The following is a 27685-nucleotide window of genomic DNA, read 5'->3' as shown; positions in this document are numbered from 1 at the left end:
CTTTGCCCCCGGGGGAATGCTGGCTAATATAAGATGTTTTCTAATTTCCTCTTATCTTAATAAAAATGAAAAGCACCAGGGAACATAATGTTAACTGCTTTTACTGGAGTTAAGGACAATTACATCACATTTCCAAGTACCCTGAAACTTCTTCCTCAATACTTACCATTTTTATAAATCCATTAATCAAATATGCCAGCATTCTTTTCTCATCCTCAAGAGTGAGTGCACTAAAATCAATAATGGTACATAATTAACATTGAGGTAATAAATATAAGTTTCTAAAGAATATGTAAGAAGTAAGCAATTTAACAGGTAAGAATATTCTGCATTTTCTAGATTTAAAACACTCCCAACAGGCTGTGTTTCTTCTGATGAAAATGTATCATCTAAATGAACATAATTTAAGTGTGTTTCTCATCTCTCTCAAAGATGATGTTTTCAGGACATATCTATTAATAGTAAAGGAGAAGGAAACTTTCTTTCCCTTGGAATTTGGACAGCAAGGTCCAACTGCAAATTTTTGTATTCAACATTTCGGGATAGAAAATTTCAAACAAGCAGCAAAGTCGAAAGAATTTTACAACAAACACCCATATACACACCACCAGGATCCCACCATTATCATTTTACTATATTTGCTTTGTCACATAACTACCCGCTTCCCTCTCCATCCATCAATCCAGCTCATTTTGGGGAGGCATCTCCAAGTAAATTACAGATCGCAATTGCCTCTATTTAATAGCAGTATTAATACAAACGTAAGTAAGACAATGTCACGTCCTTAAGCTTCGACTACACATGTGAAGGCCTATTAATAGTTCCCCCAGTTTTTTTTTTTTTTTTAAACCTTAAGAGCCTAGAGAAACGGAAGCCAAGTTTTGTGTGTTGGTTTGTCCTTTCCGTGTCCCTGGCAAAGACTGCATTCCGTCCGCTAACAAAGCAATGTCCCTTTCATTCTTTGAGACTCCATTTCCCAGCCCCCTCTGTAGCTGGGTATGACCATAGGACAGTTCTGGCCAATGGGATATGAGCACAAGTGAGGGTGAGCTGTCCAAGTTTCTCGCAGAAAGAAAACTACTATCCTCCAATGCCCGCAGGCTGTACTTGGACATGGTCGAGGTAAGCCAGCTTCCCCCAGCAAGACAGGGACAACACCCCAGAGGGATGGCCGAGCAACAAGACAGAAGGAGCCTGGGTGGTGCTCTACAGCAGAGCGGCCCTACCCCATCTGATCTCACACCTTTAGCAAGACAGAAATAAACTTCCTATTTTACCGAAGCTAAAACCCGGTATCCTACTAAGACAAGTGCCTTTCTGATGTGTTTTTTGTGCCTTTATTTCTTTTTTTGTCCAACTAAAAAGCCTATGGTTCCATGTATTATAAAAAGTCTTGATATTTTAATTTTGGTAACTATTCAAGAGGTCAACAACACAAGATCATGAAAATAAAGATTCCAAAATTCAGAAGAAAAAAAAGAAATACAATTCATCTTGCTGACGGTTAAGTTCCAAAACGTTTTCTCCATTCTTGTAACATTTTCCAGTGACTCAAGCTGCTGGGCTTAAAAATTCTGTGGGGACTGAAATTTCAGCCACAAATGAGCAGGAACTGCTTCAAACACAATCAAATGGAAACATGTAAGGGAAAAAACTAGAAAGCAAAGGAGTGATACTTTGGCCTCTGATCCAGAGGTAAGGCTAACGGCTAACGCACAGGACTGAGCCTCAGGTCTACTAAACACCTAGAGCCCTTCATGTAAGGAAGAGAAGCCATTTCATTCGAATTTCAAGTAATTGGCTAATAACGAGAAAAAATGTAGAGGCTATGTTACTGGATGAGTGGACTCATTATTATTTTATCTGCGGCTCTCAAATCTCCAGGAGACGCGGAGTTTGAGTTCACGCCTTTTCCTCTCAACAGAAATCCCTTTGTGAAAACATCTGCCATCTCAGCGCGCCTTGGTGGTGCAGTCGACTGAGTGTCTCTTGGTTTCGGCTCAGATCACGGTCTCAGGGTTGTGGGACTGAGCCCCACATCAGGCTCTGTGCTCAGCGTGGAGTCTGCTTGAAGATTCTCTCCCTCTGCCCCTGCCCCCCGACTCGCTCTTGCTCTCTCTCTCTCTCAAATCAATCAATCTTAAAAAAAAAAAAGACGGGCCATTTAATCTTCTCAGGAAGGTTACCCTCAGCCTCTCTCTCCTCCTAGACTGGAATGTCCTCATTAGCAAGAATTTTAATAGACCCCATAAAATAATAGTATCCACAGCGGCAGCTTAATGCAGTAATTCCCCAATGTACTATTATGTGGTATTAAGACCCAATCCATGTTATGTTTCAGCCTTAAGCGTGGCTTACTTCACAGAGTCATGCATGGTCTTGCACACGTGCAAAAGCGCATTCAGAATCACAGGGTCCTTTGTGGGCTCTTGCTGATGCCTACAAGACATTTAAAGACAACAGTGTAAGTTATGTCCGCTCACAGCAATGAAGGCGCAGGCTGAGTTTCTCCTCTATGACGTATATTTGAGAAATAGCAAATTACCCAGTTGGCATTGAACATGTAATGGGCAATGTTCTGGTTTTACTCTTAATTCTTCCTTCAATAACAAGTTTGCTTTTCTACACATATTATAACTTCTCCTAAAGTCACGGTAAATCCTACCAAATCATGGTAAAGTTGCTGCATTTCCTAAGCCAGGCAACGGGCAGACCTGATTTTTTTACATTTCTTTCTGAAGCAGCCCACAACCCATCTACAACTGTGTTAAGTGCCAGGCAAAACTGTAATTTGGCTTTTCGAATAATATAGAAGGACAAGGTCTTATAACAAATCTTGATGTAAGTAAAGGAAGTATATTTGTTTCCAAGCATATGGAATTAATATTTCAGGAAGACAACACAAGGAAAGCTTAAAACATACATTATTCAAGCAACATCTAACTCAATTTTCCAAACCGGGGTTACTTAAGTTCCATCTTAACACACTTTATTTTACCATATCTATATATTTAATATTTAAAGCAACTTTAGGGGTGCCTGGGTGGCTCAGTCAGTTAAGCACTGCCTTCAGCTCAGGTCTTGATCCCAGGGTCCTAAGATCGAGCCCTCCATTGGGCTCCCTGGTCAGCGGGGAGCCTGCTTCTTCTTCTCCCTCTGCCTGCCTCTCTTTCTACCTGTGCTTTCTCTCTCTGTCAAATACATAAATAAAATCTTTAAAAAATAAAATAAAGCAACTTTAACTTTTTAAATTGAATTCTGTCCTAAAAAAAAAAATACATGAAAACACCAATTAAACTAGTTGTATATTGAATACACATTAAATTAAATATACAACTTTTCAAATCAAAATCAAAATCTCTCCTCCACGTGCCACCTAGAATTATTTCCTGTACCACCAACAGTAGGTTGTTTGGGGAAACACAGATTTAGTCAAAAGGAAAGCAACTAAATTTAAAAATCAATCACAAATCTAAGCATTGAAGACGGAAAGCTTTCTAGCTCTGCGACCTTGACAAGTATGACTTTATTTCTATCTTTTAAAATGTTACTCCCTAAGTAGTTCATTAACAGATTGCTCCTTCCAAAAACACATCGGAATACAATGTAGGTGATGGCCAGGATCCAACTACTACTTATGGCTTTGTCTTCTTAGGCACTAATTACAAACTTTTATCATGACTGCTCCTTGTAATGTGTTTTTCCTCACCATGTTATTTTAGATGTTAAATGCATACAGATCATTAGGCCTCCAAGGACACAGAGTGATTCTCATCCATATGCTTCACAGGGGCATTGGGAATCCAAGCTCTGGGTGACACCATGTTACACTTACTTGATAAAAACTTCCATGATGCATTTGCAAACCTCCACCCGTACACTCTCTTTTTGGAACATGTCCAGAAACGGCAAAAATTTTTCCTAAAAGTAATAAAAAAAAAAAAGCACTCTACATGCAATTTACACAAGTTGTTGGAAGGGATTTGTTGGGTCCCTTTTTCTTTGAAGGTCAGAGCAGACAAAGAGCTATTCATCTCTCTGAGGCAGGTCAGAGGAGGACCCACCTGAAAGCAGGTTTGTGAAAGCTCATAGGGTTAAAACCACTTACACGCCCCAGGGGTCAGGGCTGGGGCCAGTGAACATTTTGGGAACCATCTGGGCAAGCTTCAGATAACCATGGGCTTCTCTGGGTAACAACACACAAGGTGGGCTTCTTTTTTACGATTATACTGATCAGAGAAAGAAGAGCCAGTTGTTCAGAGTGGCCCTCACATCCTGACTCTACATTTACTAACTGTGCCACCTTACTCAAGTTACTCCACCTCCTCCAGCATCAGTGTTCCCATCTGTAAAGTGGGAATCCTAACTGCTCCTACTTCCTAGCGGTGTTGTGAAAATGGTACGAGGCAACGCATGCAAAGTTCCGGCAGGGTGCTTGGGGTATGGAGAATCTCCAAAAAATAAGAGGTTCTATTTTTAAAATAAGCAAGAAACAAACAGTTCTGTGAGTGTACATGAATGGAAACCCGCAGAGGGAGGAGTGACAGGGAAGAGAATCCTCTAGATTTGTACTTGCCCAGGGCAATGCAGCCAACATGAAGGGGCATCATGGGGTATTTTAAAATGTGAGGGACACATAAAAAAAATTTCAGCTGTCAGACAATGAGACAACTATTAGTTTGATGTACTCCAGAGTTTCAACGTTAGACTGTATGTGTGATAAAAAGCAAGTGTCCTATGAAAATCAGTGTGGAAGAGGAAAAGAGGAAGAAGACACCCAGTCTGACTCCAAGGTTTGAGAAGCTGTGTGATGTTCAAGAGGGGCACACATTCCATGAGCGAGTCATGAAAGAAATAAAGATAATATTTCTCTCTCCGTCTGGGTACTCATTTTTCAAATGCTGATTAAGTTGTTATGCCATAAATCCTGAAGTTGTTTAGACCTAACTACTTTCTAAAGGGAACTGTTAAGTATTTCTTTTGGCCTGGGACACCATGAAAACATGACTGAGACACTAAGTGAACCTCTGACTCAGACACAAATTTCCAAAGGTAATTAAGGAATGCTACTTACCACTGAGAAAAGAACGGAGAAATCGTGGAAGTGGGCAATCACTTTCTTAATTATTGAATGAAGCTGCAAAAGCGAACAGAAAACACATCTTTAATAAAACTTGGATATATTTTTTCAAGATTTTATCTCTAGGGCGCCTGGGTGGCTCAGTTGGTTAAGCGACTGCCTTCGGCTCAGGTCATGATCCTGGAGTCCCGGGATCGAGTCCCGCATCGGGCTCCCTGCTTGGCAGGGAGTCTGCTTCTCCCTCTGACCCTCCTCCCTCTCATGCTCTCTGTCTCTCATTCTCTCTGTCTCAAAAAAAAAAAAAAAAAAAAAGATTTTATCTCTAAGTAATCTCTACATCCAACGTGGGGCTCAAACTCACAACCCCGAGATCCAGCCAGGCATTCCAAAAGTTGGATATTTCTAAAAGGCAACCTTCTTTCATAATTTGAAATTACAATTACAATAAGGGAAAGCTGGGTGACTCGGGAACGGGAGATTACTGGGGGTTAAAGGTTAGGCCCTGTCTCAGTCTGAGTTTGCCCATCTTACTCTGTAGTCTTGGTGAAGCCACTTCCCAGCTTCATCTTCCTCCTCTGTAAAATGGAGAGCAAAGCAGTACCTGGCTCACTGTGAGGGTTAAATGGGATGGTTCGTGTAACGTGCTTAGAACAGCGTAGTGCCCTTCCTTGGAAAGCTATTATAAAGTCAGCTATGAATATTCAAGGGGAGGCAGCGGCAAACAGCTTCATCAAAGGGCCACAGAGCCATCACAACTACTCAGCTTGGCTACTGCAGCTCAAAAGTAGCCAGAGAGAGCATGTAAGCAAATGGGCATGGCTGGAGCCAATAAAACTTTATTCACAATAGCAGGTGGTGGGCTGCATTACATTTGGTCTATGGGTCATACTTTGCACACCCCTGCTCCAGCCCATCATGGCCCGGTGTTTCTTGACGACTTCTGTGGAGAGGCAATGAACAGAGTTTGCTGGTGGAGTCAAAGGCCACATCATTACCCAACGATGGTGGCACAGTCTCTAAGGTCAGCTCCAGATACCCGGGTACTAATGTCCACCCCCCCACACCCTGAGATGCACACAGTCCTGTTGACAGGGAGACACCACAGAGGTGCTTTTTCTAAGGAAAATATAAACCTCCGCCCCTGGTTACTGTCGTGAAGAGAAAATTTACTGACAGGTACTTTTGTTTACACTAAAAACACTGCTGTTGAAATCATTTGTTTAAATCGCTTAAGACAAGGGGCTCACAACTCATATGGGTGGCTATCCAGAATGCAGGCTGACCCCTGGGGTACCTTTCATAAATTGCTTCTAGATATGACAGAATTGTATAATGTAATTATTCCTCTCTCTCTTAGGAACGGACTGCATTAAAATTATTATGTTAAAGTCTTCAATTAAATGGGTCCCTAGGAATCAAGGTCTTACTAAATATTCCTCAACAAAAATTCTAATGCATCTCAGTCTTCATATGCACCCAAGATCTTGCCAACCCACAAGGGTATGACCCATCTCCTCTACACGGTTCATTCACTCAGTGACGCTTATCAAGAGCCTGTTGTGCAAGACTATCACCCTGAGAAAAATGTCAGGTATTCAGTGCCTACTCAATAAATTCTAATGATGAACTATTTTAATTAGCAAATGGTGAAAACACTCTTACCAAAATGTTAGAATTCTAACCTTCTTACAAGAACATGTAATTAATTTTCTTCTACTAAGTGAAGCTAAAAATTGATCGCAATAAGTGCCAGAACGTCATGTTATTAAATAAAAAATAAAATCTTAATTAGGTTGAAAGTCACTTGACAGTAAATGAACCTTCGCTGGATTCTGTACTGGAGGAGGAAAAAATCTGCTATCAAGGACATTACTGAGTCCACTGACAAAGCTACAGTATGGACTGTGGAAGAGACAATAAGATATTAATGTTAAATTCTCTAGAGTTGATAACCAAACTGGTTATATGGAGAATGTCCTTGTTCTTAGGAAATATTCAGTGAATTCTTCAGAGGCAAAGTAGCATGATGTATGCAACTGTTTATCCTCAAAGGAGCCAGAAAAAAATTTACACACATATAGTGCATATGAGTATGTGTACACATGATAATGATAAAGCAAACATGGAAAATGTTCACAGTTGGTGAATCTGACTAAAAAAATAATGGGAGTTCAGGAGCGTCTGGGTGGCTCAATTAGTTAAGCGTCTGCCTTCAGCTCAGGTCATGATCCCAGGGTCCTGGGATCGAGTTCCGCATTGGGCTCCCTGCTCAGCGGGGAGCCTGCTTTTCCCTCTGCCTCTCTCTCTCTCTCTCTCTCTGTCTCTCATGAATAAAGAAATAAAATCTTAAAAAAAAAAAAAGCTTATGTATATCATACCTATGTATTTAAAAAAAAATAAAATTAAAAAAAAACAAATGGGGGCGCCTGGGTGGCTCAGTTGTTAAGTGTCTGCCTTCAGCTCAGGTCAGGATTCCAGGGTCCTGGGATCGAGCCCCTCATCGGGCTCCCTGCTCTGCAGGAGGCCTGCTTGTCCCTCTCCCACTCCCCGTGCTTGTGTTCCTTGTCTCTCCCTGTCAAATAAATAAATAAAATCTTAAAAAAAAATAATCATAATAATGGGAGTTCTCTGAACTATTCTTTCAATTTTCCAATAAGCTTGACTATTTCCAAATAAAAGTTAGTTTAACTGGAAAACACAGGCCCCTTACTTACTGGTGCCAAGCAACTGCCAGGGCATCCCATATCATATCTCATGCAATCCTCACAGCCACTCGGGAGTGTAGGACTACTAGCTCCGCTTTACAAGTGAGAAAACTGAGGCACAACAAGGTTAAGTAGTGGAATAAAGGGCAGATGGCGACGATATGGCAGAGCTAGGATTTGAACCCAGGATTATCTGACTTTACAGCCTGACCCATGCAACATGCCTATGTGATTCAACAGAATCAAATTCCTAACAGTGTGGAAATGAGAAAAGCAAAGCTGTTACCTGAGGATAGGAGTCTTCAAATGCACGATCTGGAGTCATGTGCTTGATGACATCAGCCAGAACGGTATTCACCTCTCGTTTCTAAGGGCGGGGCGGCGGGGGGGGGGCGGTGATAAACCTGGGTTAGACACTGTAAGGCAGTCACTGACCGCTTTTCTGGAGTAAAGGACTGACATTTTCAGAACACACCACATACTTTCCAGGAAACAGTTTCAAATCTTCTGCTGGAAATAATATTAAGGGAGAACTCCCACCCATATCACAGCCCTGAAGGTAACTACTTCTGCACCAGGTCAGGACTAAAACATTGTTCTCAAAGGTTCTGGGGTATTACACTGTCCCCGCCGCCTTCCCCGAGCGCTGATGAAATCGGCCGTGCCACTCTGTCCCTGCCTGTCCCAGGCCGCTCCCCCGGCGCTGGCGGACGGCGCAGCTCGGCCCTGTGGGAAGTGCGCAGACTCAGCCCCTTCAAGCGGAGTGACCTCGATGCCCACCGTGGCTTTTGTCATCTCTATTGGGGGGTCAACCAACCACGGCCAAATCCAGTCCTGGGCCTGTTTTTATACAGCCCACGAGCTACAAATGATTTTTATGTTCAAACCAGAATAATAGTATTTCATGACAAAAATTGAATGAGATTCAAATTTCAGTGTGCATCAAGTTTACTGGAACGCACAGCTGTACTCACTCATATACTGTCTGTAGCTGGTCACATGCTGCAATGAGAGTTGGATACTTGTGACAGAGGTCGTACGGTCCACAAGGCATCAAATATTCAGTCTGGCTCGCCACAGAAAAGGTATGCTGACCCCTGGTCCTTGTAACAGGAAGAGCGAAGCCTCCTGGCAAGGTCTCTCTGAGGCTGCACAGCTCACAGGTAAGGCGCCTGCTATTTGATACTTGTTATCTAAAGAGTTGCCATTACGTTTACTCTCTTGCCTAATGCTCATTAAACTCCCTGGCATGGACATGTTTATCCCCATTTTAGAGATAAGGAAGTGGAGCTCCGAGAAGTTACGTGACTTAGCTAGGGTCACACAACTAAAAAGAAAAAACACAAAAACGGAAACAAAAAACTGACAATGGCACTAAAATGAACCAGAGCTCCTTGGAGAAATAGCTGATGCTGATTAACATAACATAATAAAATAAAATTAAAAAAAAAAAAAAGAACTATGCCAGGGAGCCTGCAACATCTTATAAGAGCAAGCAAGGAAGGCATCAAAGACTATAGAGAACATGTCAGAAGGACTCAGGAGCCAATCTGAAAAGGCATCCACTGGACAAAGAAGGGACAAATGAGCATCAGTAAGAATGATGTAATTCAAGTATATTTAAATCCATGTGCTCCTAAAGATACCAACAACTACTACTCACTGGTCACCTTTGGGGATGCTGAGGAATCAAGCCTCATTCTAAAACTAGTAAAGGAAAGGAAACAAACCAGCAGCATCCCTGCCTTTTCTGTGCAAGCTGTACCTCAGGGTAACCAAACACCCAACGTGAGAAGTTTCTCTTTCTACAAGTATCCCAGCTAATGAACAGAGAAGAGTTGATTGTAATTCCAGGTATCACCATTTTGCAGCCCCTGAGAAACAGTGAGATGCAACGAGCTTTGGTGGCTGTCCATGTTATAGAGAGACAGCCTGATACCGTGAGCTTCCCAGGAGAAGCGCCCAACCACCACCCACAGTGCCAGAAACTCTAATCTGAAGCTGATGAAGTCTCTAGAACTAACTGCTGATTGGCAGGATATATTGACAGCAGAAGAACACCGTCATCAGATGCAACTAGCTGGTCCAGACTGGGAAACTCTATAGGACAAAGGTCCCAATTTCTTCAACAAATAAATTACAGATGGGGGGGAGGGGGGAAGGGAACACGGCGGGGAAAGAGAGAGAATTTACAGTTTAAAAGAACCTTAAGAAATCTACCACAATGTACAGGCTTTATTTTAATCCCAACTGAACAATAAACTCTAAAAAAAATTGCAAGACAACTGGGGACATCTGATCATTGATTTTTAGTATTAAAAGCAGTATTATTATTATTATTATTATTATTTGGTTAAGATAAGCTATCGGGATTTGGTTTCAGAAAAGGGAATCTTGGGGAGGGGGGTGGGAGGATGGGTTAGCCTGGTGGTGGGTATTGAGGAGGGCACATTCTGCATGGAGCACTGGGTGTTATGCACAAACAATGAATCATGGAACACTTCATCTAAAACTAATGATGTAATGTATGGGGATTAACATAAGAATAAAAAATTAAAAAAAAAAAAAGAAAAGGGAATCTTATATTTTACATATACGTGCTGAGAATTGGCAGGTGAAGACACAGTGTTTGTGATTTGCTTCAGAATAACCCAGGGGTGGAGAGAAGGGGTAAAGATCTAAATGAAACAAGATCTGTCATGAGTTGATCATTTCTGGGTGATGAGTTCAAGGAATATCATGTTTGAAGTTTCCAAAATAAAGCATAAAACCAAAATTGGACCAAAGAAACAAAATCAACAGAGCAGCACTTACATAATGCTTAAAACAAGGCCAAAACCAATTTACCGAGTAAGAGGCCAGGATGGTGGCTGCCTTCAACGTCCAACGGTCGGGGAGTGTGACTAGGAGCACAGTTCAGGGGGCTTGGAGGAGTTATTCCCTGTTTCTTGATCTGGACCATGATCACACGGGTGTACCTCCTCAAGATTCATTAGGCAGCAAACTTACAATACATGCATTTTTCTGCATATATGCTATACTTTGGTTTTTAAAAGCTGATGAAAATTTGCATTCTGGCAACAGGATTTGAACCCAGTTCTGCCTGCTTCTAAAATCTCTATTACTTGGCAAGCCCAGTTATTTCCCAAACTGAGGTTCCAGTATGCGCACAGGGAAAGAAGTGCCTTCGCTTAGAAAAAAAATTACACACAAGTCAAATATGTGGAAATGCTACTGACTGGACCCCCAAGGAGAGTCACAATGCGCTTTAGCAAGTAAGCATCTAAGGTTTCCTATGGTGAAACAAACTGCTTCCCTTGGTATAACGGAGCATTTCCCCAATTTACACTGAGTATGGAATACTTTCGTTACAATGCACATATTCAGGGGCATTTGGGTGGCTCAGTCATTAAGCGTCTGCCCTCGGCTCAGGTCATGATCCCAGGGTCCTGGGATCGAGCCCCTGCATCGGGCTCCCTGCTCCGCGGGAAGCATGCTTCTCCCTCTCCCACTCCCCCTGCTTGTGTTCCCTCTCTGGCTGTCTCTCTCTCTGTCAAATAAATAAAAATAAAATCTTTAAAAAAAAAATGCACATATCCATGCTCTACCGCAGTGTAACATAAAGGATGTGATTTTTATAAATTAAGGACAATTACCATTGTAAAATGCCTAAATGGTTCAGCTAGCCTTGTTCATTATTATAAACATGAATAAAAACATCTCTTCCAGAAACAATACCGCAGGCCACACATACCGTGAAATGCTTGCAAGTGTACTCCACCCACACTTCAGCACAGTTAATGTAGTCCTGCAGAGAAAAGGCACAAATGTCTCGACGATAAGAACACCATGATGGACCTTATGGTAAAAGCTCATCACGTACAAACCCCTTCAAGGGCTCTGACAATTAAAAGAGATAAGTGATAGGAATTTCAAGACTGGTTGGTTCATCTACAGAAAAGTCTAGCCCACGGATATATTTTACCCTAAGAAGCGAGTTATAGAAATACAGAAGTTGCGTGAAACTAACTAACATTCCAGAATTGCCACTTGGGCCAAGACAGAATCTGGGAAGAACTGAAAGGCAGTGGAGATAAAAGTCACGAGTCCGGGCCACACCTCAGCAGAGACACTGATGGTGGATCTGGTTGAAGACTAGAATTAGGGGCGCCTGGGTGGCTCAGTCGTTAAGCGTCTGCCTTCAGCTCAGGTCATGATTCCAGGGTCCTGGGATCAAGCCCCACGTCAGGCTCCCTGCTCCGCGGGAAGTCTGCTTCTCCCTCTCCCACTCCCCCTGCTTGTGTTCCCTCTCTTGCTGTCTCTCTCTCTGTCAAATAAATAAATAAAATCTTAAAAAAAAAAAATGAAGGGCGCCTGGGTGGCTCAGTCATTAAGCATCTGCCTTCGGCTCAGGTCATGATCCCAGCATCCTGGGATCGAGCCCCGCATCGGGCTCTCTGGTCCGCGGGAAGCCTGCTTCTCCCTCTGCTTGTGTTCCTTCTCTGTCTCTCTGTCAAATAAATAAAAATTTTTTTAAAAAATCTTTAAAAAAAGAAAAAAGAAAAAGAAAAATGAAGACCAGAATTGAATGTGATTTTTGCACGTTCTGAGAAGAAAAAAAAAAAAAAAAAAAAGCTTCCTACTTTAAAAAAAAAAAACCATTTTTCTGATAGAGGGGTGATGTGTATGTTGTAAAAAGGCTAAGAAAGCACTGAAGATTTCAGGTAAGAAATTACGTGTTAGATTCGAGTAGGGGTGAGGGCCCACAGAGAGCCCGTGGGATGGTCATGGAAATGGCAGTGAACAGCTGGGTACGGCTGCCTGCTCCAGAAGACACTCAAGGTGGGGAAAACAAGCGCTCGAGCTCCAGCGTGTCTCTTCTGTTTCTACACTTTAAGAAAGAAGAAATGCTGAAGGAAGAAAATAGTTATCTCGGTCACATAAGAAAAGCCAGGAACATCTGAAGGTCGAACTGGAAAGGGAAGGCCGAAGGCCCAGTGAAGTTCAAGACTAAAGAAAACCATCAAGGTGGCCTTTTGATGCAAGGTTGCTTGGAAGCACTCACACAAAGGCATCAGAGGCCTGGCGACTTTGGACTTTACACATGCTAAATAAGCTGTTTGGTTAGCCGATCAGAGTTAAGTTAAACAGTTTAGTTTATGAAGTTTAGTGAGGGTTTTGCTAAACTTAACCTAGGTATTTGATTTGGTAAACAAGTCTCTGGTATTTCTAAATTAGGCCATTATTCGCAATATACTACTGTAAATGAGGTGACTGGAAAGGGGTTTATAACTGAACTCACTCTAATATTTCCTTCTTGGTAAATGATTGTGTCAAATGTTACGTACCCTTATTGAGTTATTTGCTGGGTTTTGGACTCGATGTTTGCGTCCAAAATGCCTGTGTTGAAAATCCCAGCCCCTCAGTGTGCTGGCATTAGGAGGTGGCTTTGGGAGGTGATGGGTCATAAGGGCAGAACCCTCATGAATGGGATTAGTGCTCTGATAAAAGGGACCCCAGAGAGCCCACTCTCCCTCTCTGCCAAGGGAGGAGGAAAAGCTGGCCATCTGCAAATCCAGAAGAGGGCCCTCACTGGAATCTGAACAGGCTGTCACCCTGATTTCAGACTTGCAAACCCCAGAACTGCAAGAAATAAATTTCTGTTGTCTGTAAGCCCCCCAGTCTGCGCTGTTCTGTTATAGCAGCGGAACTAAGACATGCTGCTAGCAGGAGAGGAACGGTGTGCGGTGCGGTGAAGTCTGCCCAGCCGGTCCTTCAGCCAAAGACAGCCAGTACCATTTACCTAGTGGCAGCCGCAAAACTTGCTGGCGTGCTGCCGACAAGGATGGTGAGATGGGCAAGCCAAACCTCCAGCACGATGGCGCTACACGCCTTCAGCACCTAACACCGGCTGGTCCATCTCTCCTAGACTCCCCGACCTGAAGTGGTGGGAGAAAGAGGCCCCAGCTATCTCTGTTCAGGGGACAACAGTTCAAGGGACAACAGTTGGAATTCCCTTCTAATTACAGGTTTGACTGCTGATCTTCCATTTAGGAATATCTTACTCAGTTGTTACTTTCAAATCCAAGTACTATAGATAGCTGCACTTTGGATGCTGTTTACAAAGCCAGAGGTCTTTTAAAGTTTCAAATATTTATAATTTTACACTTTTAGTAGATCCTGAAGCAAAAATCCAAAAATATATCTTTAGAGCTATCAATTCTCCACTATAAGTTAGCAAAAACAATTAAAAGTAGTATTATTTCTAAAAAAAACCCCCAAAAACAGACATATAATTAGACAAAAGATAATTTTTTTTAAAGGAAAGAACATACTGAAGAACTTGGACAAAAGGCAGGCACAGTCAATCTAAGGTCTGAATGGTCACCCACCTGTGGATTCTTCAACTTAGTGATGACTTTCCAAGCTTCATTGAGAATTTGGAGTCGATCACCCTCAGGAGGGTCAGCCAAGGCCAAGTTTAACCCCAATGAGCGAAAAAGGAGATGCTAAGAAAAAGAGCAAACCATTACAATACTGGGGATTTTAAATCAGAGCACCTTGAGGCTTAGAGGAAAAGGCTCTAACACTGAGCTCATCTCAGGGCTCATCCTCCAATGACCTTCCCGAAGTTCGACCTCAGGCCTACGTGCAAGTCTGACTGAGCTGCTCCGAACAAAGAGCCGGCTCCATGTACCACTCTGATTGGTGGGCCCTAACATTCTGCTGGACAGAGCTTTTCATAAATAACGAGTGAAGATACATTTTTAAAGATTGGGGACTGAACCTTTCCTAAGTACTTCACAGTGAGCTAATTTGATAGATTTAGGACTCGCTGGCAGCAATGACACGTGCCTAACAATCCCAATCACAAAATCATCTTCTATCATGTTCTTCAGAGACAGAGCCTTCACCTGTTTTCCTGCTGGCCCAAGCTGCTCCCCCCGCCCCACAAGGACTGTCTCCCTTGACAGCTCTCAGGTAAATGGTGCCTATCTGCTCTCCCGCAAGAGCCTACCTTGGGGAAACCCGACTCATCGCACTCTTTAATCATGCCAATGAAATCCATGGACCTCGTGGCGATGAACTCGGCCCGGAAAGCTGACATCACAGAATTCAACAGCAAGGCGCTGTAAGACACATGACCCACGTCAGCAGAGCTGCCCCTTAATGAAAGTCACTTTAATTTTAAGTACGTACGTTGCTGGGAAGGAGGAATTGAGAACTCTTTAATGGTAAAGTTGGAAAAAAATTTTAAAAGGCTGGCGTGAAAACGCAACCTCTAGAGAACAACACAATGTTTTATACACATTTGGAACTCGATAAATGTTGAATTGACTGGATGAATGGGTAGCTGGCTGGCTGGCCGGATTGATGGACAGCAAGCAATCAAATCCATTTAAACAGATGTAAACTGAGCCTTTGATAGGCTGGTGCACTAACAAAACTAAACATTAAGTCACAATATTGATCCAAGCTGCAAATATATAAAATACATATCTTCACCTCTTACAAAAAGCACTGTTCTAGGACCTAGGGGACACAGTGACTTAGGGACATCTACCACGGAAGGGAGAGCAGAGGAGAAACCTCATATGCTTGGAAGACAGGAAAATGGAGTTTTTTGACCCTACCACTTACCACAGCCCCATGGGGAAAGGACTATTACTAAACCCATTTTACGGATGAAGAGACTGAGGCACAGAGAGGTCAAGTAGGTGACCCCAGTTCACAAAGCTAAGAAAGAGTGGAGCCAGGAATCGGAAGCCAGGAGACTGGATTCAACTTTCCTGCCCTCTGTTGTCATCTTGTCGCTCTGCTGGTCCTCTCGCCCACATGAGCATGCCAAGCTCAAAAAAAAAAAAAAAAATCAACCAGCTCCGCTTCCAAACTCAGGTTTTATTAATTTTAAAATACTGGGGCACCTGGGTGGCTCAGTCTGTTGGGCATCCAACTCTTGACCTCGGCTCAGGTCTTGACCTCAGGGTTGTGAGTTCAAGCGCCACATTGATCTCCACGCCTACTTAAAAAAAATTTTTTTTAAATAATTAAAAAAAATAAAATACTTACTTGTTTCCTAGTTTCTTGCATCTATCCATCATCTCAGTTAGCAGAGCCTAATTAAAAATAATTATAATGAAAATCATCAGGTTGGAGAATCTAAAACAACATTTCTCACAAAGGGATCTCGCCTCTCACGACCACCCATGAGGCAGGCTCTCCCACTACGCAGGTGAGAAACTGAGCCATGAAAACAGTGATGTGTTTGGACCAAGGTGACACAGCGAGCTACCGCGGGCCAGACGTGACCCAAGCCATCTGGCATCAAAGGCTATACTCTTCATCACATTTCCTCCAAACGAGTTTTGAAGCCTATGTTTTCCGCGAAAGGAAGTAAATATTTTACTCACTGGAATACTGTTAATGGCTTTAGAGCTATCTTAAGACAATTACGTATTTCTAAAAGAGCTCCTGTTTTGTTTTGTTTTTTACAAAAATCAATGGAAGAGGTATCCTTTAGGTCAGTGGTTTGGGGAAGGTTTTGAATGGCACAGACGAGGTCAACCCTGAGACTGAAGAGCCACTAACAGCAACCTGGACACTGAGAGCTCGCCAGGCACCAGGCTAAGCACTGTGCTTGCCTTTTCTTGTTGACTCTTCACAGCAGTCTTCAGAGGCCCACCTGTTATCCCCACATCACAGAAGCAAAAGTCAAAGCTCAGAAACATTAAGCTGCTTCCCAGTAAGTGGTGGAAATGAGATTCGTAGGAATCTGGCCTCCCGTGGTCTTTAGTGCAATTGTACCCCTTCGGGCTGTGTCCTAGGCGGTGCCCGAATAATTAAGGTGAAAGCTGACTGTGGAGATTGCCCGTACCCCAGAACCCCGACTTCATTCAGATTTCTGTCTCTGCCCTACAAACATCAGGGTGGGGCCTGTTATGGACTGAATAAGGTCCCCTCCCAATTTGTATGATGAAGCCCTAATGCCCAATGTGACTGCGTTTGGAGATAGGGCTTTTAGAGACGTAATCAGTGAGAAGTGAGGTCCTAAGTGTGGGGCCCTAATCCAATGGGAATGAGGTCTTTGTAAGAAAAGGAAGAGAGGGGCGCCTGGGTGGCTCAGTCAGTTAAGCATCTGCCTTCAGCTCAGGTCATGATCCTGGGGTCCTGGATCGAGCCCCGCATCAGGCTCCCTGCTTCTTCTCCCTCTGCCTCTGCCCCTCCCCCCAACTCATGCTCACTCTCTCAAATAAATAAGTAAAATCTTAAAAAAAAAAAAAAAGGAAGGAGAAGAGGAGGAGAGACCAGGAACACACATGCACAGAGAGAAGACCATGTGAGGACACAGTGAGAAGACAAGCCTCACCAGAAACCAACCCTGCCAACACCTTGATCTTGGACTTCTAGCCTCCAGAACCGTGAGAAAATAAATTTTTGTTGTTCGAGCCCTCCAGTCTATTATGGCAACCTGCTATGGTCTGAATGGCCCCCTAACTCCCAAGGTGATGATATTAAGAGATGATTAGGTCATGAGGGTGGAGCTCTCGTGAGTGGGATTAATACCCTTATAAAAGGGGCCCAAGAAAGCTCCCTTGTGCCACGTGAAGACATAGCAAAGACAGACGTCTATGGACAGGAAGTAAGCCTTCACCAGACACCAGATCTGCTAGTATCTTGATCTTGTACTTCCCAGCTCCAGAACTGGGGGAAATCAATACCTGGTATTGGTAAGCCACCCAGTTTGTAGCATTTTATTTTAACAGCCAGGATGGACTAAGACACAGCCTGAGCAAATTAACACAGGTCCAAACTGATCACAGTGACCCCATTCCCTTTGCTAGTGTGAGATTCAGACAATGGGCACATGACCCATTTCTAGCTGCTGGAATGGGAGTTCTAAGGAAAGGTTTCCTTGTTCTTAAACAGGAACCCAAGGAATTGTAGATTCTTCATCTTTCTGCCTCTGGATGCTGCCACGTTTGGATGTGATGCCTGGAATGGCTACAGCCATTTTGCTACCTGAGGATGACACAGGAGAGATGGACAGAACCTGCCTAGACCATAGCCTGCACTTGCTGTGTGAGAAAAGACACTGAATTATTTTGGTAGGGCCAATTAGGTGTTTGTTCCTTTTAGTCAGCATCCCAGCTGAAAATAAAATTGCCAATGTCACAAATGGTTTCCCTAATCCACTCATGGGGTATTTATACTTGAAAAGTCATTCCTGAAGACCAATATCAAAGTGGTTTCTGGAAAAGATTGAGAAAGAGATATCCTGTAGGAGTATCACACCAACACTGCCCAACATGTACAAGTAATCACTGATTCAATACCTACTTATGGAGCAACTTTAAGGCACTAAGCACTATCCTAGGCACTGGGGACAGGGCAGTGAGAAAATCAAACAGAAAACCATGCCCTTATGTGGCTTATTCTCTCTCTTACACACACACACACACACACACACACACACACACACAAATAAATGAGAGTTCTTGGCCTACCACTTCTAAAAAAAGTTGGTAAATGCCAACATATGGACAAAACATTCTGGCCATTAAGACAAATGCTTAGGGGCGCCTGCGTGGCTCAGTTGTTAAGCGTCTGCCTTCGGCTCAGGTCATGGTCCCAGGGTCCTGGGATCGAGCCCCACATCGGGCTCCCTGCTCTGCGGAGAGCCTGCTTCTCCCTCTCCCGCTCCCCCTGCTTGTGTTCCCTCTCTCTCTGTGTCTCTCTCTGTCATATAAATAAATAAAATCTTAAAAAAAAAAAAGACAAATGCTTAAAAATTTCTTTCACAGGAGATGAATGCATTAAAAATGTATCCAAATATGTAACTTAAAAAAAAAAAAAAGCTCTGCCATCATATAGGAATATAGGAAGTACCCAAAAGTGTCCAAGGAGCCAAATGATATGGATCCCAGGCACATCTGTTAGAGATTAGAATTTTTTTTTTTTCTGAGAAGCAACAGGATCGATTATCTTTGGCAAGAATGAGATAAACAACAGTTCAAACCAGACTGACACCAAAACAAGCCTGTTGACTGGGATGAACTAGGAAAATGTGCAGCTCAGCATATTAGCTTGTACACACACATCAGAATTTGAGGGTGCAGGAGACTTGGATGGCCCCTACGTTTCATTTATTTATATATTTGTTTTTCATAAAAACTATAAAAATAGGGTCACTTAGGTGGCTTAGTCGAGTAAGCGTCCAACTCTTGGTTTTGGCTCAGGTCATGATCTCAGGGTCATGGGATGGAGCCCCATATCGGGGCTCCATGCTCAGTGCAGAGTCTGCTTGAGGTTCTCTCTCTTTCTCCATCTGCCCCTCCCTCCCCCCACCTTCTAATAAACCTTTAAAAAACATAAAAAATAAAATAAAAACTATAAAAATAAGAAATGCTCATTATGGAAAAAATTCTCAAACACTACCGCCATGCGGTTAAGCAAAATGCAAATGCCTTCCCTCCCAACTCCTGCTTCCTAGTGATCACCAGTGTCAACATTTTAGTGTTCATCTTTTTAGGCCTTTGTTTATACCTTGTGAGTATATAGCTTTTATTATAAAAGTCCAGTTTGGGTTTTTTTGTCTTACAAAAATGAACAGTCATATACATATTGGGCCACAACTTGCCTTTTTTACTCAAGAATCTAGCATGGGCTTCACTCTTCCCGTAACTACACACATGCAATCTGCCTCATTCTTTTTAATGGCTGAGGAATCCCTACCATGCATATAACATTACTGTTCAGATTGCTCCTGATAGATTTTTTAAAATTTTTTATTTTGAACGGAATTAGACTCATAAAAGATTATAAAAATAATAGAGAAGGTCCTGGGTACTGGTCACGCAGCTCCCCCCAATGGTGACATCTTATTTAACACGAGTGTGTTATCAAAGCCAGGAAAGTGATGCTGGTATAATACAATTAACTAGACTATTTCACCAGGTTTTCTATTCACACTTTATTACGGGGGAAGGGTATGTCTTTGTGACATTTCACTAACATACACAGATTTCTATAACCACCACCGTATTTACCTGGATCTTTAAGGTTATCTCCAGATGGGGGTTATTTACGTACTTCAAAAGTGTAGGAAAAGCTAAAGAAATTGGGCTGACACCACACTTCTGCTTTCTAAACTGAGATGGACTCCTGCGGCTCAGAGTGCTCCCAGATTTGTATTCCTGCTTTTACTATATAACCTTCCAATCAGTGTTTACAAGTACTGCTTCATAAAAACAAACAAACAAACAATACAAACAAAACAGAGAGAGAATTAAGTGATATGTGTATATTTTCCTCATTTTTCTTTTTTTTTTTTTTTAAAGACTTTATTTATTTATTAGAGAGAGAGCACAAGAGGGGGGAGCAGGAGAGGGAGAAGCAGACTCCCTGCCTAGCAGGGAGCCCGATGCGGGACTCGATCCAGGGACTCCAGGATCATGACCTGAGCTGAAGGCAGTCGCTTAACCAACTGAGCCACCCAGGCGCCCTCCTCATTTTTCTAAATGAAGCAAACATGTAAAGGGTGGGCAAAATCATATGCCCCTTCCCTCCAGTCCAGACTTGATATGCTCAAGTCTCAAAGAAAATATTTCAATGTGAATAAAAAAAAATCCTATACTCCAGGCGTTAAAAGGAGAAATTTTTAAATTTTTCATCATTTCTCTTTCACTGGGAACTTTTTTTCCTAATTCAAAAGAACGAAAATGATACACCTATACGCATCAGAGGGATTCAGCAATGGCTAACACTAGTCTTAGATTGGCATTACCAGCCTCACATTTTAGAATATTTATTTATTTATTTATTTTAAAGATTTTATTTATTTATTTAAGAGACAAAGATAGTGAGAGCACGAGCTGGGGGAAATGGACAAACAGACTCCCCACTGAGTAGGGAGCCCGATGCGGGGCTCCATCCCAGGACCCCGGGATCATGACCTGAGCCAAAGTCAGATGCTTAACTGACTGAGCCACCCAGATGCCACACATTTTAGAATATTTAAAGTGCAACTTATAGTTTGCCCATTAGGTAAGTCCCATGAGTCGATTTGTTAGGGCCTTTAAGTCCCTCCTTAAGTGTAACCACTAACAAGAGTTATCTAGAAAGAAAGAGTTGAGGAGTTTAGAGAATACATCTGCTGGGTTCACAGTTACCGCCAACATGGCTACATGGCTTTGACTCTTTCCAGTTGTGTGACCTTAGCAAGTTGTGAGCCTCAGGTGCCTCATCTATAAAATGGGGATGACAATGATACCTAGCCTAGGGAAGCTGAGAATGAAGTAAGGTGGCCCAACTAAAGGAACTAAAACAGGGCTTGGCCCCCAGTGAGCCTCAGAAAGAAGTGATTGTGTGGAGGGCTCTAAAGCTTAGCATCTCTGACTCACCTCCCTCCTCCATTCCTCACACCCAACAAACCCGATGCTGACATCACTTCCTGATGTGACTGAGGGTCAGAGAACTTCCTTAACAACAGGTATTCGTTTTAACATTAAGTGAGGAAAAGCACCATAAAATTACGCATACAAAAATCCTCATCTATAAAACAAAAGTACAGAGCGAAAGCCAGAGTGGACAGAGAAATATTAATATGAAAACCTATCAAAATGTTAATATAGCAGGATTTTAGGTGGCTGTTTTTTGCCTTTTCACTCTTCTATCTTTTCTAAATATGAATACATTTTTTAAATTTGTTTATTTTAAAGAGAGGGAGGGAGAGAGAGGGAAAGAGGGAGAGAGTGAGAGAGACTGAGCATGTGAGCAGGGTGAGGGGCAGAGGGAGAGGGAGAATCCCAAGCAGACTTCCCACCGAGCACAGAGCCCAATGGGGGCGATCCCAGGACCCCAAGATCATGACCTGAGCTGAAATCAAGAGTCGGATGCTCAACCCACTGAGCCACCCAGGCGCCCCTGAGTATCTATTTTTATTAATAAATGTTTTCTGATCAGGAAATTCTCTCCTATCCATTCTGTCTCATTTTTTTCCCACAGCTACCAACTCTTCTCCTTTTTCTGATCTGTCTCCTTCTGCCAGTTTGATCTTCAAGTACCGCTTGTTTCAAATCGTTCTCCTGATCAAAAATCTCCAAGAGCTGCCTGATCTCCACCACGTTATGTTCAACAACCTCTGTAAGCTGTTCCACACCAGCCAGCCTAACTTCTCACTCTCCTCCAGTAAGGCTGGTCTCCTTATTATGCCTCTTAACTTGCCTCAGTCCCTTCCCTTGGCCCTCCCTCCCCTCTCCCCCACCCCGACCCCTGCTTATTTCTGGACTTTCAAGTCAACCCAGACCCCATCTGCTTCAGTGAGTCCAAACATAAGGATGGCAGCCACCCCCTTTGCCTGGTGCCCCCATCCCTTGGCCACGCACAGATGGACAGTATCACAGTCACTCCATGACAGTCCTTCAAGGAAGCTTCTTTCGGGCACCTGGGTGGCTCAGTTGGTTAAGCGACTGCCTTCAGCTCAGGTCATGATCCTGGAGTCCCGGGATGGAGTCCCACATCGGGGTCCCGGCTCAGCGGGGAGCCTGCTTCTCCCTCTGACCCTCCCCCCTCTCATGCTCACTCTCTCTCTCATTCTCTCTCTCTCAAATAAATAAATAAAATCTTTAAAAATATACATATATTATTTAAAAAAAAAAAAAAAGGAAGCTTCTTTCATTAGCCCCATTTTACAGCTGGTAAAAGACGTCAAGTAGCCCAAGGCAACACAGCCACAGTCTGAACCCAGGTCTGCCCAACTGCCCACCCCGGCCTCTACTAGTACACCTGCCTCTTCACTCACCCAACATTTACAACCTGCACCTCTCGGGCTTAGTAAAGGACCACACGGGATTCCCTGTCAGACGAGACTCACCACTCATGTCCAGGACCAGGCCTTCTTCCTTTTACACCTTCCATGCCACCCCCAACAAACGAAAAGCTGCTGAAATGCTGAGAAGCTTACCAAGGGATCTGTTTTCAGCACCCAAAACCAGATCTTGTGATATGGTTACCTTTTTCCTGTGCAGGATGTGCCTGAAATTCAGGGCATAAATCCATTTTTTACTTATTATCATTTTATTTTAGTTGCATAAGGGGGAAAGAAAAAATCCTGTCTTCAAACAACAACAACAAAGCCTTTCTGAATAATCACTCCCTGATTTTTTTCCCTGGGGATCTGGGATTTCAATTTCAATCTGAAATTTCCTAGGACAGATATTCACAGCTGAAGGCTTTTCTCCTTTCCCCTCATCTTGCCTGCCTGTCCTGTATATTAACAGTGGCCGTAGCCAGACAGACAATCCCCTACTTTGGAGGCACAGCCTAACTCCCCAAGTGACACATCCCAGCCACTCAGAGAGTTTTTAGGCATCAGACACACCCATTTTCAACACCACCTTCTACCCGGACATTGATTCCTCTGCATTTTGAAAATGATTAACATTTTTTTAATGAGACGCTGCAAGTTCCTTATTTAAGTGCCCCAAGAATCAGAGTTTATTATTATTCAGGTGACCTAATTTTTTTAATCACTTCTTCTGGCTCAGTAATGATTTCCTAGAGTTTTACTCCCCGGGAAAGCTCTATTCCCAGCTTCTGCCATCCTTTGAGATTACTGGTGCTTAAAATAAAAGGAAGAATGCCTTATGACAGGTACCTTTTGTTTTAATCCAATTTGGCCTTTTGTTAAGGAGAAAATAACCTAAGTGTTCCCATTTTCAAACATGTCAATCCTGCTCCTATGTTTCAGTCACTCAGCTGAACAGGTCGGGAGGCTCTTTCTACACTCAAGCTCGTGCCCCTTCTCCCTGGGAGCCTGGGTCACCATATGGTTGCTGAGACTCTTGAAGACCTTCCAATCTTCCATTCATATTGACTTGATTTAAAATCAACTTAATGGGGCGCCTGGGTGGCTCAGTCGGTTAAGCGACTGCCTTCGGCTCAGGTCATGATCCTGGAGTCCCGGGATCGAGTCCCGCATCGGGCTCCCTGCTCAAGCGGGGAGTCTGCTTCTCCCTCTGACCCTCCCCCCTCTCATGTGCTTGCTCTCTCTCATTCTCTCTCTGTCAAATAATAAATAAAATCTTTAAAAAAATAAAAATAAAAAATTTTTAAAAATTAAAAAAAAATCAACTTAATGGTTAAAAAAAAAAAAAGTCACCTGAAATATAAGATGCTCCTCTTTTTCCCCTCATACTTTAGGATTTGGGAAAATTAAAATGTAAGGAAAGCATCACATTCGGTTGGAAAGTCAGAAGCCACCGGAGGCCAAGAAACCTAAGTTAAGATGATGCAAAATCTCACCTTCCAGTGATATTTTGACATACCTCCTCCCCAGTTCTCGCACGCAGATATAAAAATCATGTTTGCGATCCCGACAACACAACAAACACCCCAGTACTATGTGTGGGGCACTCCACCAAGCAACGCAAACAGATCGTCCTACGCGACCCGTGCAAAAAAACAAGAACTAAAGCTCCCATTTCACAGATGAAGAAAAAAGGCTCAGAGTGGTTAGGGACTTGGCCGTGCCTCTGTCCCGACAGCTGTAAGCAATGGATCTGGGAATCAAACCCAGGCATTCCGACTCCAGGGCCCACATCTGAACACTAGGCCATGCTACCACTGAGGACACACACAGCAAGGTGTGTAACCTCCTTTTGTGACTCACCAATTATTGTGAGCACCCTTAAGTCCGTATGCACATCGTGGTCCTCCATCATTGTAAGTGGGCCCCGTCACATTCCACTGAATCTATAAGGATTCCACAATCTACCCAATCCCCTTGTGATGGCTGTTTCTGATGCTGGGCCAGCCCGAACAACCCACACATCTGTATGTACGTGTGTGCACGTGCATCTTTACGCACTTGTCCAATTATGTCTACGTGATATTCTTTTTTTTTTTTTTAAGATTTTATTTATTTATTTGAGAGAGAGAGCACATGAGCAGAGGCAGACGGAGAAGCAGCCCCCCCCCCCGCAGAGCAAGAAGCCCGACGTGGCGCTCAATCCCAAGACCCCGGGATCATGACCTGAGCTGAAGGCAGACGCTCCACCAACTGAGCCACCCAAGAGCCCCTCTACATGATATTCTTAAAAGTGGGAGTGCTTAGTCAAAGTCATGTCCTTTTTTCTCTTTCTTTAGGGTGTCAATATGTTTACAGCCTCTGGGAAAAGGCAGGCATACCTGAATTTTGCTCTGCACTATGCATCCTTGTTTTGTAGCAAGACCCCTTTCCCTCCTCCCCAAAGGATAAATTCTGAACCATCTGTTGAAGAAGCTTCATCTATCATGGTGGTTATTATGCCAACTGGAACTGATGTTCTACTTCTCAGTCTTGGGTAAGAAAAAAGTATTTCTGCTATGATTCCAACTGTAGTTTAATTCCTAACAATGCTTCTATTAGACCAAAAAAAAAAAAGAGGGTTTAGTCAGTTAAGTGTCTCCCTTCAGGTCAGGTCATGATCTCAGGGTCCTAGGATTGAGCCCTGCACTGGGGCTCCCCGCTTAGCCGGGAGTCTGCTTCTCCCTCTCCCTCTGCTTATTCTCTCTCTCTCTCAAATAAATAAACAAAAAATAAAAAAAAATAAAAAAAAAAAACAGAACAGAAAAAAAATCTTATCAACACAATCACACGCCTGAGTTTCACTTTCCCTCTGTAAAATAGGGCAACTATTATCCGCTCTCCTGACTTCTTAGATTATCACGAACTCCAAAAGGAGTCCTGAAGGTTAGTGAAGAGGTGATGAAACCCACCAGCCCTGGAGCCACACTGCACAGGGTATGCCCAGTCACCACCACCTTCGAGCTCCGTGACCTGTCAGAGGTGTCTGTCTGCCCTGGCTGAGCCTCCCTCCAGCACTGGTAACAAAACAATCTAAGAGAAGCACTGTGCACAGCACCAGCCACCACAGTGAGTCCTGTGGATCGGGTGGCTAGCATCGGTTATGGTTGTCGCTGTTACAGAAAGACCCTGTTGACGTGACCTGGCACATAGATGGAGAGGTCATTACGACACAATATGGAAGAGCGCGGAGCCCCAGCATTTCTCCTCCGTGTGAACTTCATGCTGACGCCACGCTGCAGTTACCTCGGGGGCATGGTAGGAGATGCACTGGAAGATCCAGTCCATAGCAGGCGAGTACAAGGGCAGGTAGGATGGCAGCTCCACTCCCTGGACCACCAGCTGGTTCTGGACCGTATCCCCATGAATCTACAGGAGATCAAATAAACACTCAGAAAAGGAAGGGAATAATAATAAACGAAGAGCATGTAACTCGCAGACTGTGCATACTTGTAAGCATTTGGATGGCCCCGAGAGAAATAGCCTGGTTTCTCAGTTTTTTTTTTTTTTTTAAACTAGAAAAAACACACAGAAAGTTTCCCATGTCCCCAGGCTGAGCTGTTTTGGGAATGTGCGCTGTGCAAAGAAATAACCTGATAAAAATGGAGCCCGCAGATGTGAGGAAGAAAGGCTGATCAACCGGAGACATTTCCTGTTAACACATGCATATTAATTCTCTCTGCTTTTTCAGTACAATCAACACATTTTAATTGTCTGTAACAGACTCGAGTGTAATTTTCGAGGGTTTACACATTTAAAGGGCTTTAAGGCAATCTCAACTTGGAAATCCAACTGGGTTTTGTGAATTCACGATTGTGTAATTGTTATGTCAATGAGCTGTTCTGCCAGTGTTCTCTTACCTGTTTGAATGTGAGGAGGAAGTCAAAAAAGTTCTTATTCAGGCTTTCTTTGAGATGTGGAGCCACTTCCATTCCCACCTGGAGCCAAACAAAATAAACTGCCTTGACTATGGAAAAACAGGTTGCAAAGAATATATACGGTAGGATGTCGTTGCTATAAATTAAAAACATACATGGAAATAAACGTAGGCACAGAGAAGTCCCGAAAGTTTTTATTCTTTTTTCTTACTGTTTTCTTATTCAAGAAGCATAGATGCTTCTACAAGAAAAACCACAGAAGCTATTTTTAATGAAAAAAAAAAAGGCAACATTTGCAGTAATCATCTTTGCAATTTCCCAAAGGTAATGAACGTATTTCTCAACAGATGACCAAGAGAACAAATCAATATGGCACAAAGGAAGAATGTACTCTTAAGACTGTGTATACAGGGGGCGCCTGGGTGGCTCAGTCATTAAGCGTCTGCCTTCAGCTCAGGTCATGATCCCAGCGTCCTGGGATCGAGCCCCGCATCGGGCTCCCTGCTCAGCGGGAAGCCTGCTTCTCCCTCTCCCACTCCCCCTGCTTGTGTTCCCTCCTCGCTGTCTCTCTCTGTCAAATAAATAAAAAATAAAATCTTAAAAAAAAAAAAAAAGATGTGTATACAGTATTCTCTTGCTCTCAAAAAAAAAATGATAAACACACATGTGGCTGCACTTTTATTAAATGAAGCAAAAAAGACTCTGGTACAGAAGAGAGTCAGCTGGGACTTCACTGTTGCATTGTTAAAATATACAGATTCATTCTTCGCTGGGCAGTCATGGAAGCAGACAAGTTTTTAATGTATTTTAAGCAATTTTATACAATACGAGCATGAAGCGTAACAATGCTATAACCCACTTGCTCCCGCATTCATTGTTTAAAAAACAGACTGTAACATTGCCAGCCGAAAAAAACGTGCTAATCCTAGAGAAGGCAAACAGAGCCCTGAGGCTGGATGGAAAAATGAAGGTATGAGCTATGGAGGGGAGTTCATGTGTTTCATGTGTTCAAAACAAAACAAAAGCATCATGTTCTTTAAACTGAGCCCCTCAGACCTCAATTCCAAGTTGCTGCTTTAGCACAAAAACAACTTTGTAGGAGAAGGTGCTTCTCTGGGACCCGATTTCTTCAAATGGGGACAGATTTCTGCCACTCACCTCCCCCTACTTGAGGTCA

At 43.1% G+C, this 27685-nt stretch overlaps 1 protein-coding gene across 7 annotated transcripts in view; it reads right to left on the bottom strand.

Annotated features, from left to right (window-relative positions):
- VPS35L (VPS35 endosomal protein sorting factor like) overlaps positions 1–27685 on the bottom strand; it is a 113161-nt gene that overhangs the window by 41598 nt on the left and 43878 nt on the right. For 6 of the 7 annotated variants that reach the window (XR_010411867.1, XM_064592608.1, XM_045875077.3 and 3 more), the window contains 11 exons: positions 26491–26568; positions 25877–25999; positions 15856–15902; positions 14804–14915; positions 14178–14294; positions 11540–11593; positions 8072–8152; positions 5075–5137; positions 3836–3921; positions 2359–2439; positions 167–230 (listed from right to left, as the gene is read on the bottom strand). Coding sequence is in view for 6 of the 7 variants with exons in the window: in XM_064592608.1 (XP_064448678.1) it covers positions 167–230; positions 2359–2439; positions 3836–3921; positions 5075–5137; positions 8072–8152; positions 11540–11593; positions 14178–14294; positions 14804–14915; positions 15856–15902; positions 25877–25999; positions 26491–26568 (906 nt within the window). In the remaining variant the exon portion in view is untranslated. The remainder of the gene's footprint in view (positions 1–166; positions 231–2358; positions 2440–3835; positions 3922–5074; positions 5138–8071; positions 8153–11539; positions 11594–14177; positions 14295–14803; positions 14916–15855; positions 15903–25876; positions 26000–26490; positions 26569–27685) is intronic. The other variant, XM_045875079.3, reaches the window with a different exon arrangement.

Source organism: Mirounga angustirostris, unplaced genomic scaffold, assembly GCF_029215605.1.
Source record: "Mirounga angustirostris isolate CCGP_5_RB_7025 unplaced genomic scaffold, mMirAng1.0.hap1 SCAF_5, whole genome shotgun sequence".
In the NCBI taxonomy this organism is placed as follows: domain Eukaryota; kingdom Metazoa; phylum Chordata; class Mammalia; order Carnivora; family Phocidae; genus Mirounga; species Mirounga angustirostris.
Note: the sequence above shows the minus strand (reverse complement) of the source record. Positions and strands in the feature narration are given on the sequence as shown.